Source organism: Paralichthys olivaceus, chromosome 6 (genome assembly GCF_024713975.1).
Source record: "Paralichthys olivaceus isolate ysfri-2021 chromosome 6, ASM2471397v2, whole genome shotgun sequence".
NCBI classification, from domain to species: Eukaryota; Metazoa; Chordata; class Actinopteri; order Pleuronectiformes; family Paralichthyidae; genus Paralichthys; species Paralichthys olivaceus.
The window spans coordinates 23,286,952-23,308,175 of record NC_091098.1 but is presented as its reverse complement, the minus strand read 5'-3'; the positions used below and the strand labels follow the sequence as shown (position 1 = coordinate 23,308,175).

At 43.2% G+C, this 21,224-nt stretch overlaps 1 protein-coding gene and 1 long non-coding RNA gene across 2 annotated transcripts; both read left to right on the top strand.

Annotated features, from left to right (window-relative positions):
• Window positions 1-3,991: 3,991 nt before the first annotated feature.
• On the top strand, window positions 3,992-16,431 carry LOC109645146 (myosin-3-like). The gene is made up of 9 exons (XM_069527245.1): window positions 3,992-5,001; window positions 6,912-7,136; window positions 8,627-8,785; window positions 10,867-10,938; window positions 11,030-12,220; window positions 13,032-13,151; window positions 14,167-14,216; window positions 14,296-15,478; window positions 15,874-16,431. The coding sequence occupies exons 1-9, from the start codon at window positions 4,384-4,386 to the stop codon at window positions 16,027-16,029; spliced, it is 3,774 nt and encodes a 1,257-aa protein (XP_069383346.1). The 5' UTR covers window positions 3,992-4,383; the 3' UTR covers window positions 16,030-16,431.
• Window positions 16,432-18,296: 1,865 nt separating this feature from the next.
• LOC138410478 (uncharacterized) lies at window positions 18,297-19,761 on the top strand. The gene is made up of 3 exons (XR_011243185.1): window positions 18,297-18,399; window positions 19,129-19,241; window positions 19,735-19,761. It is a non-coding gene; the product is annotated as an uncharacterized lncRNA (long non-coding RNA).
• Window positions 19,762-21,224: the final 1,463 nt, after the last annotated feature.

Below are 21,224 nucleotides of genomic sequence, written 5' to 3'. Positions count from 1 at the left end.
GGAAGGGTTAGGGTTAGGGTTGTGATTAGTGTTTGATTTTTGGGTTGTGATTAGGGTTAGGGTTAGGAATGAAAACCCATTGGAGATCAAGATATTCTTCAATAACTTTTTTTCTGAAGGTCATAGAGACTTGGAAGTTGGTTCCATCTCCACTAATGTGGCTATGCCCGATCCATTGGGACCATCCCCGGGCTTCTACGACCTTCGGAAATGGTGAAACCACCAAATCTCCCAAAAAAAGTACGAGATATTTTTGAATAAATTTTTTTCTGAAAGTCATAGAGACTTGGGCATTTCGGGATTAATGAAGGGTAGCCTGCCACGCGACCACACCGAATTTCAGCACGTTTCGAGCAAGCAGCGTGAAGTTATTCACCCTATGGTGAATAAGGGTTAGGCTTGCAATGAGGGTTAGGGTTAGGGTTAGGGTTGTGGTTAGGGTTAGGGTTGTGATTAGGGTTAGGGAAGAATGCCCATTGGAGATCAAGATATTCTTCAATAACTTTCTTTCTGAAGGTCATAGAGACTTGGAAGTTGGTTCCATCTCCACTAATGTGGATATGCCCGATCCATTGGTACCACCCCCGAGCTCCTACGACCTTTGGAAGGGTTAGGGTTAAGGTTGTGATCAGTGTTTGATTTTTGGGTTGTGATTAGGGTTAGGGTTAGGAATGAAAACCCATTGGAGATCAAGATATTCTTCAATAACTTTTTTTCTGAAGGTCATAGAGACTTGGAAGTTGGTTCCATCTCCACTAATGTGGCTATGCCCGATCCATTGGGACCATCCCCAAGCTTCTACGACCGTCGGAAATGGTGAAACCACCAAATCTCCCCAAAAAAGTACGAGATATTTTTGAATAACTTTTTTTCTGAAAGTCATAGAGACTTGGGCATTTCGGGATTAATGAAGGGTAGCCTGCCACGCGACCACACCGAATTTCAGCACGTTTCGAGCAAGCAGCGCGAAGTTATTCACCCTATGGTGAATAAGGGTTAGGCTTGCAATGAGGGTTAGGGTTAGGGTTGTGATTAGGGTTAGGGATGAATGCCCATTGGAGATCAAGATATTCTTCAATAACTTTCTTTCTGAAGGTCATAGAGACTTGGAAGTTGGTTCCATCTCCACTAATGTGGCTATGCCCGATCCATTGGGACCATCCCCGAGCTTCTACGACCTTCGAAAATGGTGAAACCACCAAATCTCCCAAAAAAAGTACGAGATATTTTTGAATAACTTTTGTTCTGAAAGTCATAGAGACTTGGGCATTTCGGGATTAATGAAGGGTAGCCTGCCACGCAACCACACCGAATTTCAGCACGTTTCGAGCAAGCAGCACGAAGTTATTCACCCTATGGTGAATAAGGGTTAGGCTTGCAATGAGGGTTAGGGTTAGGGTTAGGGTTGTGGTTAGGGTTAGGGTTAGGGTTGTGATTAGGGTTAGGGAAGAATGCCCATTGGAGATCAAGATATTCTTCAATAACTTTCTTTCTGAAGGTCATAGAGACTTGGAAGTTGGTTCCATCTCCACAAATGTGGGTATGCCCGATCCATTGGTACCACCCCCGAGCTCCTACGACCTTTGGAAGGGTTAGGGTTAAGGTTGTGATCAGTGTTTGATTTTTGGGTTGTGATTAGGGTTAGGGTTAGGAATGAAAACCCATTGGAGATCAAGATATTCTTCAATAACTTTCTTTCTGAAGGTCATAGAGACTTGGAAGTTGGTTCCATCTCCACTAATGTGGCTATGCCCGATCCATTGGGACCATCCCCGAGCTTCTACGACCTTCGGAAATGGTGAAACCACCAAATCTCCCAAAAAAAGTACGAGATATTTTTGAATAACTTTTGTTCTGAAAGTCATAGAGACTTGGGCATTTCGGGATTAATGAAGGGTAGCCTGCCACGCAACCACACCGAATTTCAGCACGTTTCGAGCAAGCAGCACGAAGTTATTCACCCTATGGTGAATAAGGGTTAGGCTTGCAATGAGGGTTAGGGTTAGGGTTGTGATTAGGGTTAGGGAAGAATGCCCATTGGAGATCAAGATATTCTTCAATAACTTTCTTTCTGAAGGTCATAGAGACTTGGAAGTTGGTTCCATCTCCACTAATGTGGGTATGCCCGATCCATTGGTACCACCCCCGAGCTCCTACGACCTTTGGAAGGGTTAGGGTTAAGGTTGTGATCAGTGTTTGATTTTTGGGTTGTGATTAGGGTTAGGGTTAGGAATGAAAACCCATTGGAGATCAAGATATTCTTCAATAACTTTCTTTCTGAAGGTCAGAAATGGTGAAACCACCAAATCTAATGAAAAAAGTATGAGATATTTTTGAATATCTTTTTTTCTGAAAGTCATAGAGACTTGCGCATTTCGGGATTAAGAAAGGGTAGCCTTCCACGCAACCACACAGAATTTCAGCACGTTTTGAGCAAGCAGCGCAGAGTTATTCACTCTATGGTCAGTGGCGGTTCTACATTGAGTTACTCCCCGGGCTAGTTCCCCTCCGAGCTCCTCCGAGTGTAAAATATATACAATCGGATATATTAAGAAATTTTTACAAGAGCATAGAACAACAATAATGTAAAATATTAAGAATAAACAATAAACAAATAAAATATAGAATAAATAGTCTAAATAGCACAAATCCTTCATCACACAATTTTTAAAACATACTAAAGAAAATATAATTATTACACTATTGCACTAAGAACAGAAAACACAAACACAATCTAAAACCTGTCCTTTCTTGCTGCAAAATCATCAATAATGTCATCATATGAAATCTTCTTTCCTATTGAGTGATTGATACTGATGACAGCAAGGCCAGTGAGCCGTTCCTGAGACTTGGTTGACCTCAGGTACGTCTTTATCAACTTTAGTTTATATCTCCGATAGATCCTTATCATGCATAAAACTGATAAGCTCAAGGAGGCTCATGTTTTTTGATGGCAGGTCAGGGAAGTTCTTGATTTCACAAGCTCTCTACTGTCCCCCGCCCGCCCCTCCCCTTCCACACAACTTCTGTACACAGCGTGGCACCCTCTCAGCAAGCAGTGGCACCTGCAGCAGCTGCAGTGGGCGACAATTTGCCAATTTCCCACACACTGTGACATGTTAGAGTATAGAAAACCGTTTTGCAGCGCAGATGATTTTTTGTGCTTGTGCCGCCCCCCCACGTGACATGAAAAAATGCCGCCCCGGTGCCTGAAACTGAATATTATATGGGTTAGGGTTACAATTAGGGTTAGGGTTGCAATCAGGGTTAGGGTTAGGGATGAAAACCCTAACCCCTAACCTCTAACCCTATGTTAGTTGAAGGAGTGTGGTCTAGTAAGAAGAAGAACAATATTTTTCTTTGTGGAACATGTTGTAGACTGAAACTGGCATGAAAAGAAAATACTCTGTTGAATCCTTTAAATGAAGGAAAATAAATCAAATAAATGTACGTATTGCAGCAGATAAAGTAGGTTGAGGAAAGAACTACAACTAAATGCAACACAACAACTTATCCACCAGGTGGCAGCTTTATACCTCAAGTCTATATATATAAGTCAAAGTTAGTGAATCACATCATTTTACATTTTGAATAAATAAATCTGAAACCTAACAAGAGGTGACATTGTGTGTGAATGTTGAACATGTGTGAACACGTTGTCTATTTTATCTTCAGAAAAATTATGTTAGTTGAATATGGTAAAGGAAATATTTGATCAAACTCCTGAAAGTGTAAATAAATAGTTTGATACTCAGATGGATAATGTGAGTTACATGTTTAACAGTTTAAAAGTTATTAAGCAGAAAGTTGAAGATGAGTTTTTCAGCAACATCGACTGAGCTGCGTCAAATCCACAATAAGAGTCAGAATCAGACCGGAAAACGATGCGATTTGCAAAGTAAAAGTTTGTAAATTAGATTTATTTCTCATCCATGGAGAAAAAAACAATAATCACAAACCTGGAGTAAGTGAGGACAGTGTAACATGCAGTGTATTTTGACTCATAATTCATTATGAAGGGAAATGTTTTGACGCTACCAGTGTTGAAACTGATGAAAAAGTTGTGTTTATCGAGACAGATTAATATAAAAGGAGCATGTACAGATTTTTTGTTTAATGTTGGTGAAAAGAAACGAAATTGCAGATAATTTTCATCAAGGGTGGATGCTGAGCTTTTATTTTGTAGATGCTGTCCTCTGTCTGTACGTGCGTAATGGCACAGTGTCAGTCTGCAGGATGGGGAGCAGCCAGTCGCATCTCTTCATTCATTGAGCTCTGAAGTGGACACGAGGAGAATTCTAACACATTTGGAAACATCATGATCACCTTGGATTAAAAAGCTGTTTATCTTTTCCACCTGAAACAGAGAAGAAAGGAGTCGGGATGAACAGAGGCGGAGATAAGGGCGCAAAAACTGCGCTCAGGAGCCAAAAACAACCGAGGACGCAGCAGCAGCAGGTTTTGTTGCAGAAGAGGAAGAAAGATGCTCAGATTGGCTCATGTTCCAATAGGGAGACACAGGCAGGTCTCCGTGAACCCGAGAAGGAGGTGAAAAAAGCGGTAGTGCAGGGAAGGCGTGCGGGGAAAGTTTCATCCAGCGCCGCAGCAGAGTGCCAGAGGAGTCCCCGCGCGCAGAGGAAATTGTCCGACGCCAGCAACGCTTCAGAGGACCTGAGCAAAGACTCCGGCTGCGTCTCCGGGAAACTGTCCTCCTCCGACAGCAGCTCAGAAATCTCCGACTGCCCCTCGGAGGGCAACAAGCACGACTCTCCAAGTAGCGACAACGAATTAAGCTGGATAGACGGGAGAGCTTATGAGAATCCGAACAAATCGTGCGCAAAGGCAGCCAGGGATTCCTGCGCTCTGCAGCCCGATGCTGCCGGAGGGGGCCTCACTTTGTTCAACTCCTCAGGGACGTTTATGGAGCTGATGATGGGGGAGACAACCGAGGATCTTGTCAGGGAGGTGGAGGATTTAAGATCAGAGAACGAGTATCTGAAAGTAGGTTTGATTTAATTATTCTTCATTCCGTTTTTAATGACATTTCTGTTTTAAATTTGATTGCATGATATCCAGGTGTCACGCGTCTAAATTTCCATTTTGATCCATTTTGGTTTCGCCTCTTTATGAAGTCTGTATGTGAGTCCTAGTGCAGACCCTCCAGACTCTGAACACCAGAGCCGATTTCCTGTCAACGCTCCTGTCAGTCCTCGTTAGTGTCTGCAGGAGAAGTAAGAGGAAGATCTGATGTAAGAATCAAAAGTCAAGAGTCTGCGCTCAGTTAAATAATCAATGTCATTCCTCGTAGTAGTAGTTTTTGCCACATCCTGCTAACAAATCACCAACCCACCGTCCAAACAACCGTCCATCGGTGGATTGGTCGGTCCAACAGTCCCTTTATACTCAATCAAGCTGCACCAAATAGATATCTGTTCTCTAAACATGCCAGATTTTTAAAGATCCATGTATTATACATTGGACAATTGGTGAAAATGTTAAAGAACATTGAATGGCTCCTCTCTTGGCCCATATGTCATCCATCAACCAAGTTTCATGGAAATCTGTTCAATATTGTTTGTAAAATCCTGCCAGCAAACAAGCAAACCACCGGACAGAGGTCAAAACATAATATTTGTGTACCCAACATTCTCTGTAATTCAGGCCGGCCTTGAATCTGGGGGCTTGTTAATGTGCTGGATCTCATTTTAAAGAAAATAGAGAGATGAGACCAGGCCCAGGACACTGGATAAAATCAGAAAACAGTCCTCCAGAAGAATTCAATCAGCGCCTCATCCGTCTACTAACATGGAGGAGGCGCAGCCAGCCAGCAGGAAGTGATTGAGAGGATTTGGTTTCATATTATGGGAGCAGTCTCTGTATCAGTTTATACGCAGTCTCTGCTTCATACAAAGACTGGAAACAGTAAGAGTGGAGCCTGTAAAGCTCACTAATCACCGTCACTGAGAAGATTATGTTTTCATCACCGTTTGTTTCCTGTTGGATTACACGAGAGCCGCTGAACCGATTTCCATTACATTTTGTACAGAGGTGGGTTAGGACCTAGTACGTAAGTAGAAAGCACTTCAGCCGTTTCCAAACATGAGCTCAGGAGAATGTGCCTTTCTTACACGGACGCAGCAGGAGATTTTCTGGCGAGACGCTTTCACAGCAACACAGAAATCTCCAGAGCATTCAGGTGAAGGATGGAGCAGCTGGCAGAGGCAACGTGTGCATTCTCTGCAAAGATCACAGGTTTTTGTTGACAGCACATCAACACCGGCTGCTATCACCACAAACCCTCTTGACATCTTACAATTTTGTGTCTGTCACATATTATAAACGTATTCAACACACCCAGTCATTGCTGTGTTCTTACATGAGCTCCAATGGATTTTTTCCAGAGTTTCTACAAGAGGGCTGGTTGGAGAAACTGCAGACACAGGCTATTACTGGCATTTGTGTTCTCACCCTCTGGAGAATGTCCGGAGTTCAGTGTGTGTCTGAAAGCAGCTTCAGACGACAGTTTAAAACTAGATGATGCTATTTATTCAGAAATGCTCGTCTGGTTTCCATCCTGTCCCTTTGTTAAAGCTGAAGCTGAACTAAACAGGTAATTTAAGGATTATCAGCCAACACCAGAGGTTTAAATTTAAATCTGAGATTGTGGGTCAGTTCATTTTGCATATTTTGTCTCAATTTCTCCATTTGCTCGATTTGATCCTAATGTAAATGATATCATAAACACTCACCATAGACAAAACCCTGTTGTAAGATTTACTGTATGTCAGGTCGAGTCAGTGACCCTGCACCGGTTGCGTGTTGGCGGGCGTTCACCTTTATTAAAACTTTGTCGTTTCAAATCCAGAATGATGTTTTTCCGTAAACACTGTATTTCTTTATTTGTGTCCCAGGATGAGGTGGAGGAGCTTCGCTGTGAGATGCTGGAAATGCGCGACATGTTCCAGGAGGAGGAGGTGTATCAGCTGCAGGAGCTGCGGCTGCAGCTGGAGCAGGCCAACAAGTCGTGTCGCATCCTGCATTACCGCCTCCGCAAGGCCGAGCGCCGCAGCATCCGAGTGGCTCAGACGGGACAGGTGGACGGGGAGCTGGTCAGGAGCCTGGAGCACGACATCAGGGTCAGGAGTCCACTCTTTCTCTGTGTGTGTGTGGTGTGTGTGTGGTGTGGTGTGTGTGGTCTTGTTAAAACTCACTCACCACCATCAAACAGTGAAAGCTCTTTTTGGGAAATCTTTGAATCACTGCCGTTCCAGTTGCCTGAATCATTTTCATCCCATTAAATGTTTTCACATTTCAATGAAACTCACCAGTGCTCTTCTTGCTCACACACTCTGACGGACTGTAACCATTTGACAGAACCCTGACTCACCAGTCTTTGCTGTGTTGTAAACTTCTCCCTGCTGTTTCCTCGCACCACAAATATGTCATTAGGTCAGAATGTCTCCATCGTGCATCCTGTTTATATTTTTAACACACGATGGTGTAATTATGTGGTGCGCTGTTCTCCATGAGTAAGAAACCTGAAAGCCCATTACTCTTCATCAGAATCACGGCAGGTCACGCGCTCCCCTGTTAAAACGAGACTGTGCAGTGGCAGCCAGACTCTGTATTGTGGTGTTGGATTCCCAGCAGCCTCAGCTTCACCCCCTCATCCACACATGTGGCGAATTCCTGTCGCAAGCATTTCCTTGTGAAGTGTCTTAGCTTGAGGCAAACCACACACTGCACTCTCAAAATAATGCTCACGAGTACAACCAGGACGAAAAGATTTTCTTACTGCCTGTTGCTAAGCTCTCAATTATCTCCCCCCTCATATATCACCGATCACCGGGTCCTATATTCTGCCCCCAGGTCACTTAGGTCTTCCTCACAACAACACCTTTCAATCCCCTTTCTCCTCTGAGAGCTAAAGGGGACGAGCTTTTCTCTGTCGCTCTGGAGCTCTGATCTCCTGTCCCACATCCTGCTATTGATAATTTTAAATCTAATTTAAAAAACTCAGCTTTTGAATCAGCCTGATTCTGTCTTATGATTCTACTTATGTCTCTCTCATTATCTCATGTACTTTTTCTTGTCTGGCCTAATTGCATCTTCCTCTTGCACTGTTTTTAGTTTCGTTTTATCCACACTTATTTTGTTTTTCCTCTGCCGTGACTCAACTCCTGTTGTTTTGAAAGTGATTCATCAAAAATACTATAAAGTGAAGTAAAATTATCAAAGAGACAAAAAAACAACCACAAAGACACGTATTTTCTGCCTCTTTCAATCTCTGAGTCTTCTGTAGGGGCAGTGGGAGCCGTTTTACATATAATGATAATGTATTTTTTTTAAATAGCACTCCTCAAAACCAAGTGCTTCACAAATAAAAAACACACAAGTTTAAACATGACCACCTCTTACAATAATTAAGACAAGAATGAGGTAAAATCAGGGAATTAATCACAAAAATTTTTTAAAAGCTTTGATTTAAAGGAAGCTACTGACTCTGCCTGCAGTTTTTTTCCTCCTATTTCAGAAGCTCTGTCCCCCTCAACAGATCGTGAGATCATTTTCTGCTAACTGGTCCATGAATGGAGCCACAGTAACCCAATCTTTGCTTTGCTTACAGGTGGCAAAGAGTGTGTCCCTGCGCTTGTACAACGAGCTTGAGGCGGTGAAGAAGAAGAATTCCCAGTTGGAGTGGGACAATGAGACGCTCCGAGAGAGGACACAAGAGCTGGAAGTGGCCAAGCAGGTTTTACAGGCCGAGGTGGAGAAAACCAGAGAGGTGCAACATTTTCAATTTTTAAAAAACCAATGAAATTTAGTTCTTCATGTTCTTAATTCCACGTCCTGAGCTGCAGCCGCCCCTGGTCTGAGCAGGATTTTGCACACACCAATCACAATTGGTCTGGGATGCATCAAAGATGAGTGTGAAGTGAAAATCTACACTGAGGATGAACCTTTCAGTGACGTTGAAATCACCTATCGTTGCATATTCCTAGATTTTCAAGTTTTATGTGGGTGGTTTGAAAAATGTGAATTTCAAAGAAGTTAACCCATAAAAACCTCAGGCGCAGAATAAAAGCACTGGCCGGGCTTTGCAGGCTAAGATTTGTATGTGTGAAAGTGGGAAAGTATTGCTCAAGTTAAATCATAAGAAAGAGACCGTTTTATTACCGCACAGAATGCCTGTCTGGAGGAGGATCGTAAATAAAACCTTCGCAGAAACTTAAGCTTCAACCGCTGACACCCTCACAAACCTCCATCCCTCTGGTCAGGAATCCTCCTCTCCGTTTCTCCCACACAGCTGCACCCATCCCAGCCAGTTGTCGCCCCTGATGTCAGGTGACACATGACCCTGGTGCAGATCAGTGATATGAGCGCGGGGCTCGGCCTGCAGCTGCCCTGTGCAAGGGCAGGGAGAAGCAGCCTGGTATGCTGAGGACTGAACTCCAGGCATAGCTGATCTCAGCTGAGAGGACGGAGAAAAGGGAGAGATGGTGCGAGAGATTACAGAAATAGGCTCCCTCTCTCTCTCTCTCTCTCTCTCTCTCTCGCTCTTTCTGTCATCTATTAAGCGAGGCTAAATCTGGATCAGTGTGTATTATGGCCTTCATAAAGACGGGTGTTGGTGCTCCGACATACTGACCTACAACAGTCACAGCTCTGACTTTCATCAAACTGCAGCCGCCACACTGGCACTGATTTTCAGTCCACCTTTCATTCCTGCGGCCCTGCTGCCTCGGCGGCACTGAAGTGATGTGTATTCGGTTTAATCCTGGATTCTGTGCTTTGGCATGAGCTCAATCTGGTCCACTCATGGGAGACAGCTGCTAGCCCGTTTGATCCCAGCAGGAAAATCCACTTAGATTACCTAATCTAGAGGAGCACAAAACACAGGGGAGGTAGATGTGAAGGAGGATGAGCGTTTCAGGGCCTCACACGGCTGCTGGACTGTCCATGACCCTGTGAGTGATAACACAACACTGTCTGGTCCTCACGTAGCTGCACATGCCCAGATGAAACCACAAAGAACTACAAAACATTCTAATATCACATATCAGGTCACAGGTTGTCCACAAACCCACTGACCTTGAATTGAATAGATCTTAACCCTACTTCCAGCCCGACCCTAAGATGACTATTATTAACACTGACATCCTGTCTAGTGTCTCAGAGCGGGACAATGGCGCCAGGCAGAGGCTGACATTCTTCTCATACTCAGACTTTCAAATAAACTCAGTCGTGTAACAGTTTGGATCCAAACACACCAAGGACACTGGTGCATTTAAGGCAGTGAAAAGTTTTCAAACATGCACATTCACTTTTCTACTCGAGTAAAAGTATTTGCTTTTAAATATACTGTACATTCTATTTTAAGCTTTAAAAGTAAAAGTACTTGCTATGCGTCCACTACATCATTATGTCCAAGTTGTGGCCTCTTCTACCAGCATGCTCGGATTGGATCAGTGGTTCAGTTTACGAAATATATATAAAAACATATAAAGAACTTATAATGTATGTTAATGTAGAAAATGTAAAATTTACATCTAAAGAGCTTTTCAACCTCACAGTCACATTTACTCATTCACACACACGTTCATTCAGCTCTTCTGTGAGCAGCTCTTCTTCCATCATACATCATTCACACACTGGCAGCACAGCTGTCAGGGGAAATATGGGGTTCAGTGTCTCGCCCACTTCGGCATGCAAATAGGGGATTAAACTACTGATGACCCGCTCTACCTCCTGAGCCACAGCTGAACCCGATAAACAGTTTTTTTTTTTCTATCTGTGAAAGTTTTGAGCCAAAATAATGTTTTTACTGAACCTTTAATAAAACTTTGTCATGTTTTTCTCCATCAGAACTCTGTGAAGAAAAAAAGCATCAGATCAACATCCACTAAAGCTGAGAGGAGGATCTCTCAACAGATCGAGGTTTGATTTGTTCATAAATCATGTTTAATTTAAAAATGACAGGTCGCAGTGTTGTTGTTGGCTGACAGTGATCACTGTTTGATTCCTAAAGGATGACAGCGCTGATCTCAGGTGCCAACTCCACTTTGCCAAAGAGGAATTAGGTCTCATGTGCAAGAAGCTCTCCAAACTGGTATCAGAGAGCGAGGGCATGCGCGAGGAGCTGGCCAAATACCACTCGGCCTTCGGCGATGTGGACGCCACTCAATCACCTGAGGGCAAACACAACTCCGCCCACGCCAGGGAGGCAGAGGTCAAAGTTCACTTGAAGCTGGTGGAAGAGGAGGCCACTCTCCTGAGCCGGCGCATCGTGGAACTGGAGGTGGAGAATCGTGGGCTGAGAGCGGAAATGAGCGACTTGAGAGAGAAAACTGGAGGAGGAGTGGTAGGAGGAGGAGGAGGAGGAGGTGAAGAGGAAGAAGAAGAGAATCGGAATGTTTTGGAGGAAAAAGTGTCGGCTTCTATGCCGTCGCAGGACAGAGCGGGAAGGGAGCAAAGTTTGAAAATGGGATTCGATGTTTACGAAGCAGAACAAGGTCTGGAAACGTCGCAGCTTTGCAACCAAACACAAAGTGAAGGGTTGATCGCTGCTTGTCATGTGACTCGAGAGGGTCCTGTCGGTGGAGAGTGGGACCCTTCAGACGGCCAGGAGCTGGACAACAACAAAAAAATTGACAGAGGCCTGAAAGGAATGACGGTGAAAGACTATGAAGCTCTTCTCGCTCTCAGAGATCATTCCTGCATTCTGAGTTCAGCCATACAGCTCCTGACAGCACCACCCAAAAATGGGTATTGTTCGTCTCTGACGGACGAGGACTCAAATGGTAAGGCCCAGAAGATTTTCCTCCCAGGACCTTTGAATGAGGCCGTGGAGCTTCTGCGGGACATGCTGTTGTCTTTCACAAAGAGAATGGAGACGCTTTTAACAGGAGAGGATTCCAGTAAATACTCTGTTTGCAAGGATGGACATGTTTGGGATTCCTACACTTTGTCCTTTCTCTCTGGAGACTGTGCAGATCATGACGGGGCCAATCATAACACGAGAGAGTCACCAAGTAAGCAGGATAGCGTTGAAGACCTCCGCACCTCGGAGGTGAAGGAGAGAGCAACAAGACAAGGATGCTCAGCTCAGTGGGACCTCCTCCACAGCTGCAGGGACCCCAAAATGCAGCTTTCATTAGAGATTCTGTGGATCCTCCATCAGTGGTGTCAAGTTAAAGGACCCGACTTGGAGGGAAAAGAGGTAACTACAGACCCTCAACACTCCACCACCTTCAAGAACCCAGGGATTCAGTTTATTGTCATAATTACACAATTGAGGAGCTGGAACAAGTAAATATTTGTCTTTTTTGATTTAAAAAATTGTATAAAACTAGAATCGCACTCAACAGCTCGACCCAAACTTTTCTCGATCGATCAATAGATTGATCTGTTGTAGAGCGCACACCCCCACAAAGACCGAACAGTCCCAAATTTAAATCCACTAGATCCAGGAGAATTCTGCTGCTTAGTCCAGATCTGCCTCAAAATGCGTCATCTTTCCATCAAACGTTGTTTAAATCCGTTCAGTACTTTGGCCTAATCCTGCTGACTAACCATCATCCAACCAACCAACCTGAACGTCACTCAGTACAGACGATACACCCATACAAGGCACTACAGTCCCTTTAACTTCAATCAAGTTTCTCACACTCAGCAGGTATCAGTCCCCTTCATCAAGATTCACAAAGTACTCTATGAGAAATCAATGAAAATGTTGAAAAACACTCAATCTCTCAATGTTAAAGAAGTGAAAAAACGATCCGCCCACTGATCCAGATCCTTTATTTCCTGACCCATACTTCATTCTTTTAGTTTGATGGTAATCCACCCGGTAGTTTTTGGGTAATCCTGACTAATAAACAGATAAACAGATAAAACATAACCCCCTTGGCGGTGGTAAAAAAGTCAAGTATAACTCTAAAACTAATTGTTCAATCAGCCGATGTCGTGTTTTTTTAGAGATAAGTTATATATTTGGAATATCTAAATATATCCGGGTTGTTTTTATTCAGGGCAAAGAAAGAACCGTGTCTGTGCTGCGAGGGCTGTTGCAGGAGCTCAGTGCAGAGCTTCGGGATGAGCGGATTGAATTCGACAGCGGAGCCAAGGCCACGCAGGGCCAGGCAGCCAAGGTAAGGACGGTGTTTACCCTTCAGGCGTGTGCCCCCCCGCTGTGTGTGAGGCTGTGTGATACAGCGGGAAGTCCTGCTGATGATCCGTCTCCTTGGCCGTGCGTCCTCCTCACACTCAGTAGGCATCACGAGGAGACTCGTGCCAGAGTATTTAGGCCAATCTCTCTTAGGGGCTCCGGCCAAACAGGACAGTCATGTTCAAATCTGCTGCATTAAAAGCATCCAGACGGTCACAGTGTCCACCTCCTCGGTCAAACACAGACACACAGAGAGACAGTTTAGATGTACACGAGATAAGAAATGAAATCTGACTTTTGAGTTGTTGCTCCTGGCTCTTTGCACAGCTTGACTCAACATCTGCAGATTTATTTCTTTACTCCTCTGACTAGACTGTAATCCTTCTTTCTCTCAGAGGAACTTTGTCTGTGCTGCTGCAGTAACACAACCGTGTTTGAGCAAAATGTTAGATGTTCACTCACATCCATCTTTTCAGATAAATTAAACTTTCCCAGGTGTAATTATGACTTGGATGCAGATGTGGACGTGGTGTACAGATTTAAAATATCATTTTGGTAACTTCACTCCTACGTTATTGCAGAATAACTTTGAGCTTCTCAGTTTGGTGTGTTAGCCTGTTAATTTGTTAAGCTGCAGCAAATTTCACACCCTCATAGAAATCAGTTCCCTCAATCTGTACATCCTTCCACCAAGTGTCATGGTAACCCGTCCAAAAATACAAACCAACCAAAGAAATGGACATGCAGGACAACATAACTAACATCAGTGTCATAATCCACAATTGGATGAATGAAATTGTAATCTGATGATGGTCTTAGATGAAACATTTAAAGATCTTGAAAGTTAGTCATGGTGAGGGGAACGTTAATGTCTGTACTTTAATTTCATGGCAATCCATCCAATTTATATTGAGTGAGTCTGGATCAAAGACGTCCGTCAGAAAAATAACACGATTTACAAGTTGTCTTCTTCTTGTGTCTCTCCTCTCTTTGCTCAGAGGGCCGTCAGTGGTGTCTTTCATGATGAACGTCCCTGTGAAGACGACAGGTCAGTGTTTCCTCTATCTGATCCATCTTGTTTTTGAAGACACTGAAGTCGTGACTCATGTCTCCTGCTGTTTGAACAGGATCTGCAGCTCAAAAGAAAAAAGACTGAGGCGACAGTTTTCTCCACGAGGCCCTAAAACGAAGAACTGGTGCTATCTGAGCCAGGAGGTCGCCCAGATGGACAGAGAGGACCCCGTTAAGACGTGGGACCATCCAATCATGCCGCTTAGCTTCCCTGATCTTGATTTTGAGCAGATGTCCATGGATAAAAGCCACACTGCCCCGGAGAAGTCGGCGTTCCGCATCTACTACAGCCCCCCGTCTGCTCGCAGAGTCCAGCTGGCTCAGATGAAGCAAAGCCCCGTCGCAGACGGAGAGTCGGTCAACACTTCCTCTCCCTGGTGCACGCCGCCGACCTCCTTCTCTGCACTCTGTCTGGGCTCATCTGCCAACCTGAGTGACGACGTGAAGGAGATGGCGGCCAGCTGGAGGCAGTCAGCTCCCAGCGGTTCACAGGAGAAGAGAGGGAGATTAGCGGGGAGGTGGGTGGATGTGGCCTGCTCAGGCACTCAGACCTACATGAAGCCAAAGATGGTGAGTGTTGGTCTGCAGACCGATGGCCCCCAGGGGCCGGCTGCCATGAGAAGCAGCCCCTCTCGAGTCCTGAGCCCCTCCTTGGTCTCTGTACGCTCTCATTACATCTCCACCTCACTGGACGGAGTACCAGGTCGAGTTGAGAGGAACAGAGCCTCCACCTCTTCACCTAAACTCTACCGGAGACACTCAGGTGTATCTTCTTCAACCCCCAGTCTGAGTTCCTCCTCCTCCTCCTCTGTATCCACCTCGAGAGACCGAGCTCTGTGGAACCAGAACCATCAAAGCGCCTCTGGCCTCTCTTGGACCAGACAAAGCAGTCTGAGACAAAGCACAGGACAACAGAGCCACAGCTCCCTGAGCAGCGCCAAGCCTCCCACCAAATCTGCAGGCGCCAACCGTTACGGTCTGGTCACAGAGTTTCTGCGCAGGGTGAGCGGCCGGGCTGAGAAACCAGTGACGGTGTCAGGACCGAAGACAAAGAACGGCCTGAAGAACCTGGAGCGCGTTCCGTCGAGGCCTCCGGCCGCCTCGCTGCACAGGGCCGACAGCGTGACGAGGATCGTCAACCAGAGGTTCATGAAGCAGAGAGAGGAGGCTGGAAAAGTGCAGAGGGAGGAGAAAGGCAGCAGCATGAACCCCAGCGTCAGACGCAGCGTCACTGCAGAGGTGAGTGAATCAAAACTCCTATAAAATATTATTTGTGTAGAGAGTTGTGTAACTGTATGTTAAACTGTATGTGTGGGTAATCAGATTTGTAAATTGTGTGAATATTTATCTGTATCTATGGATTATTTTACACAATCACAAATCTTATTACGCACACAGAGTTTCTCTCCACACACACACACACACACACACACACACAAGAAAAACAACTCATTTCAGGAGCTAGAAGTGACTTTTTTAAAATAAGAATTAGTTAAGTGATTAATCGAATCTCAAACTAGTTGCGACCAGATCCTCTGAAGATTGACAAATTGTTTAATTGACAAACTGTTGCAGGTCGTTACAGATCTATCATGACCTGATATTTAATCTGCTTCCTCTCTGTCTCCGCTCAGGACGGAAACTACGACTGCAGCTCCAGCAGCACCCTGACCTTCTGCTTCTCTCGTCCGTCTCGCTGCACCCAGAGACAAACGTCAAACCAGAGCAAGCTCCACAGACACAGACTCTCGCCGCCAGTGAGCGCGGCCGCAGGCTCCAACTGTGAGTGAAGAGTCGAGGAGAAACAGCAGCGGCTCCACTGACACTGACAGCTGAGAGGAGGAATTTAACATATAATATTTTTATGTAAACCTGCTTCACTGCAGGAGGCTTGAACTGGTTGAGGTGGTAGACTGTAAGTAGGAGAACTGTGGTGTAAAGTGAAACTTTTTCTTTTGGTGCAATCAAAAGCACGTATCTCCTTTTTACAGATCAATCATTATGACATTACATAAAGCACAATCTTGCAAATATAAAATATTCATTTAAAATTTCAAGATGACTTTTGCACTTATATGCTGAATTAATTTTATATTATCTTTAGATGTAGAGATGAACCTCATGTTTTACTGAATAAACATCTAAGACCTGATGAAAAGGCTTTAACTGTTTCCGTCTCGTCTTTACAGTCAAACCTGGTTATATGTAAAGGTACAGTGTGTAGAATTGTATGATATCTAGTGTTGAAATTACATGTTGCAGCTGAACCCCCCTGACCTCCCCCTCCCACCCCCCTTCCAAACATGAAAAAGAAGCTGTGGTAGCTTCAGTTATTATAAAAACTGAAAAGGTGTTTAGTTTGTCCATGTAAATATAAAGTATTTGATTATAAAGGGCCTTTTCTGAGGTAAACTACAATTCATACAATTTAGATGAAATGAACTAGTGAAAACATCATGAGGATTATTCTACATTAAATTTCTGCCAATAGTTCCCTTTCACCTAAATCTTACACACTGGACCTTTAAGCTGTAGAAAGGTGTTTACTCAGCACTAATAAGCTGCTTCAGAGCCAGGCGTTACATCACATGCTTAAAAAAGAAAAAGTGACCGCAAAGTAGTTAATAAGATGAGATTTCCTCGCCTGTGAGAAGCATGATCCTCCTCCCTCACTCTCTCCCTCTCTTATTATGTGACTGAAACTTTCACTGTCTCTGCATATTAAACTGCTCCGCTTTGTTTACACCTGGACATCGGGTTTGAATTCTCTGTGGGAGATGGGGGCTCAGATTGTCTAGGAGCCGATCAGCTGACTGGCGGCAGACAGGGCCTGCAGTCAAGGACAGAGCGGGCCGAGTCACACAATCGCACGGTGTCGTGTTTCTGCTCAGAACATGTGTTGGTTCTACTGTTACATGTGACACACACACAGGCAACAATGTGAGTTACTGCCTCTCTTCCATTCACTGTAACCCAGTTTCACTCAATCAGAGAGAAGGTGGGTTCACACACATACAATAGAAGTTAACAACTCATCTTAAAGAAAGTTCTGCACAGACACAGTTTTTCAGCACAATCTCTTTAAAGACTCAATGTTGATTAAAGCACCGAGACGTTTAGACGGAAATTGGGAATTTGTTGAGCAGTGAAATAATTGAGCTGATGAAACCAAATTTGTTTGTATTTTACCAAAGACAAATAAAGAGCTGCAGAGAAAAATGTTTCCCAGCTGGAGAAGGACAAAGCTGTCACACCCAGAGTGTATCAGGAGGTCTGACCCTGAGAGAATACAAAGAGAATACACAATTATAACACATTATCTGTGCTCTGACACTCAGTCTCACGGGGAGGAACAGATTCTCTTTATGTTCTCTACAGTTGAGCTAAAGACTCTGTGTCATAACAATTATCACATAAGATAACAAGTCAAATCTGATCAGTGGTGTAGAGAGTATCACATGGCCTCACACAGTATTCAAACTTTAGTGTTTTAAAATGAACTAAAACCAAGTTTAAATATTAGGTTTTTTAAAGGGATATGAAATGTTGCAGTTTGATCTAACTGTTGGAAAAAATATTGACACTAACGGTCAATGGTCTGTTTATCTTTTGGTCTTTGGAAACTAAAAAAATATGAGTGGTTATTTGCTTTTTGTTTTAAAATACAAAAAATTTAATCGAACTATAAGGCACATACAATGTTATGTCTTTATAAAGTCTCCTATTGTTTAAGATAAAGACAGACAGACAGACAAATAGATAGATAAATAGATAGATAGATAGATAGATAGATAGATAGATAGACAGACAGACAGACAGACAGACAGACAGAAAGATAGACAGATAGATAGATAGATAAATAGACAGACAGACAGACAGATAGATAGACAGACAGACAGAAGTCAAATGTCTCACTCTTTTCTTCATCGTGTCTCTAGTACTCCATCTTACTAAATGACTTAAGCCCCGCCCCGACGACCCGCCACCTGTCTCTGTTCAGCCAATCAGATTGTGTCCTGCTCTGGACTGATCCCGCCTTTCCACCTTTAAATCCGGAGGAGTAAAAGTCATCATGGCGCCTCCCTGTGGAGAGAAGTCCCGCAGGATCTGGTCCCGCAGCCAAACAAACAGCTGATCTCAGACTCTCCCGTGATCGTGAGGTGAGTCCCGCACAATCAAAGATCCTCACTTTACTTCTTCTATGCCTTTGTTTGGGAAGATGGTTCACTGGTGGAGGAAAAGCTGAACAGAAGTGAAACATGAGCTGAGATCCTCTGTGGATTAGTATTTGAAAGAGGGTTCACTCTGCTCAAAGTCTGAGAACTCGAATGATTTAAATTGATTGTTGTTTGTCACTGAATCACTTATTTTCTCGTGTGTTCATCTCTGGACTCTTTGTTGTTATTGATTATTATTCAGACTTTTTCTTTCCATACTACTTTATATTGTTATTGTTTGTTTACAGAACGAAATGTTTGTTAATCCAACATGAGCGTTTCTTTGTGGTTCAAGTTGATTCAACATAAAATCTAAAGTTTCTACATGTTGACAAAGAGCCACTGAATCAGTAAGGTTCAAGTTTTTACATTGAGGTAACATGTATTAAATATTGTGTGACAGCCTGCTCGCACTGCATTTTAAACCTGATGAGAACTGAACAACTGTTGTCGGAGAAGGGGACACACTTATTTTACATAAAGAACAATTTCACTGTGATGCGTTCAACTTCTCTGGATTTACACGATAAAGATTCATTTTTATGAAATGAGGGAGTAAATCAGGAAGTCACTTTTGGAGGGAAACTGCAAAGGCCTCACCTCAAGGCCTCACCTGCAGAAAAATACATCAAAGATCTGAGTTCCGTTCCAACTGTGAAATGTTCCCATCAGTTCTCCGCAGCCTTTAGAAAAAGAAGAGTTTTAATCTTTTAACCGAGGAAACACAAAGTGACCAGAACTTTCAACTTCTCTCGCTGACGTCACTCAGATGTTCAACTTTTAAGGTGAGTTTTAAATCCTGTTTTAATTTTAATGGGATGAATTTGCGTTGTTTTGAACACAGACACATACAATTACGTTCAATACAACTACTGCACGTGTATTATACAGAGGACAGATGTTAATAAAAGTGACTCAAATTTCTATTTAATCACAAGTAATCTAATGTTCCTCAATCAAAGTGTTGTTGAGATTTCATTTAACTCACTGATTGATTTGCGATATTTCATCTTTCATATATTTGATATTCTTTGGCATATTTACACACAAAGAACTATTTATAATTTAATTTTACCTCCTAAGATTAGGACAATGTGTAAAGAAGTACATTTGAGTTTGTGGGTTCTGGTAGAAAATCCCTGTAATGTTTTTCACACTGCCCACAGTAAGCGGTAAATTGCAGCACTAGAAACGACCACAGGGGGCGCTGCAGCCTCAGCTCTGCTCTCTCGGTCAGCGCTGTTCCGTCTTTAAACCGCATTTGTTGACGCCAAACAGAGGCTGAGAACCCGGAAGTGAAGTTCGGGTGGAGGAGGAACCAGGCGGCGCAGACATGGAGTCGGTTTTCTTCAGGTTTCAATCCTACGACTTCGAGTCTGATCAGAAGTTTCAGGACGGACTGAAGGTTTTACCCGAGTCCAACAACGAGAGACAGAAAAGTCAACTGCAAGACATGAAACTCTTCTTCTACAACAGGTCGCTGCTGCTGTTACATCACATTATGTTTTATTAGACATGTATTATATTACATAATACTTGTATTATAGAGATACTATATGGTGTTATACACATAGAGGAACTATATTATAAATGTACTATATTATAGTGTACATATATTATACATAGAGATATTGTGTTATATTATACATGTATTATAAAGAAGAGACAATATGTTATACAGAGTCTTTATATTATACATGTACTTTATAGTATGTGTATCATACATAGATGTATAATATTATACATGTATGATATTGTATACAATTATACACTTATGTTGTATTGTACATGTGTTATATTATATTGTATGTATATTAAACTGTACATGTATTGTATTATACATGTACAGTTAAATATATTATGATATAATGTACAAGTTTATTCCATGTATTACACATATAAACAAATAAAAAGATTAATAAGCAGAATATAAATAAAGGTTTGCCTGTTTCAGAGCCATCAGAGCCGAAAGTATCAAGTGTTAAACAATGTTTTCACGTTCTACACTGTTTGTCGATCTGCTACATGTTTATCCCACCAACTCTTCCTCTCGGTTGTCACCAGGTTTGTTGAGCCCATAGACCGAACGAGCTACAAACAGTGGAGCTCTGCTTCTCCTCATGTGACACAGACAGAGCAGCGGACGCCTTCAGATTCAGACTCTGATCTCAGAAAAAACCAGGTCGTTCAAACGTCCGCAGAGTTGGAGGTGAAGCAGCTTTCTTTTGCTGAGGTGATGCGACTGGTTCAGGAGGGGAAGGAGGTGCCAGGAGCAAAAAACCTGGACATAAAACCAAGTAACCAGAGTCCAAGTCCTTCTCAGATGGAGAGGAGACGGAAACCCTGGGAAACAGCTTCAGCCTCCGAATGACCCTCACCCCTTTACAGAACTGTGCATTCAAGAATATTTTCTAATAAAAACTTTAAACTAAATGACATGCTGACATGTTGTCTGTAATCTAAACATGGAACATGGCTGTAGTTTACAACATTGGTGATAACTTTGAGCTGTTGAGACACAGAAGTTCATTCAGTCATTGTGATTAACCAGTTAATTTATATTTTAAATTGGTAATGTATCCATCAATCTTCTACCATTTTTCTAGAGTCTAGAAGGAACATGAGTCAATGTATGTTTTTTAAAAATATATAATTGGTGGCCTTACCCCCCCCCATCTCAATCTTTCATTGGGTGATTTGTCACCACCAACACTTAATGGTCACACAAGGTCTGAAGTTATAGAAATGGAACCATAGACTGATGTGAT

Coding starts and splice junctions, on each gene's coding strand:
- LOC109645146 (XM_069527245.1), top strand. CDS start 4,384: ATGAACAGAGGCGGAGATAAGGGCGCAAAAACTGCGCTCAGGAGCCAA. Junction 7,137..8,626: donor GCCTGGAGCACGACATCAGG/GTCAGGAGTCCA, acceptor CTTTGCTTACAG/GTGGCAAAGAGTGTGTCCCT. Junction 12,221..13,031: donor CCGACTTGGAGGGAAAAGAG/GTAACTACAGAC, acceptor GTTTTTATTCAG/GGCAAAGAAAGAACCGTGTC.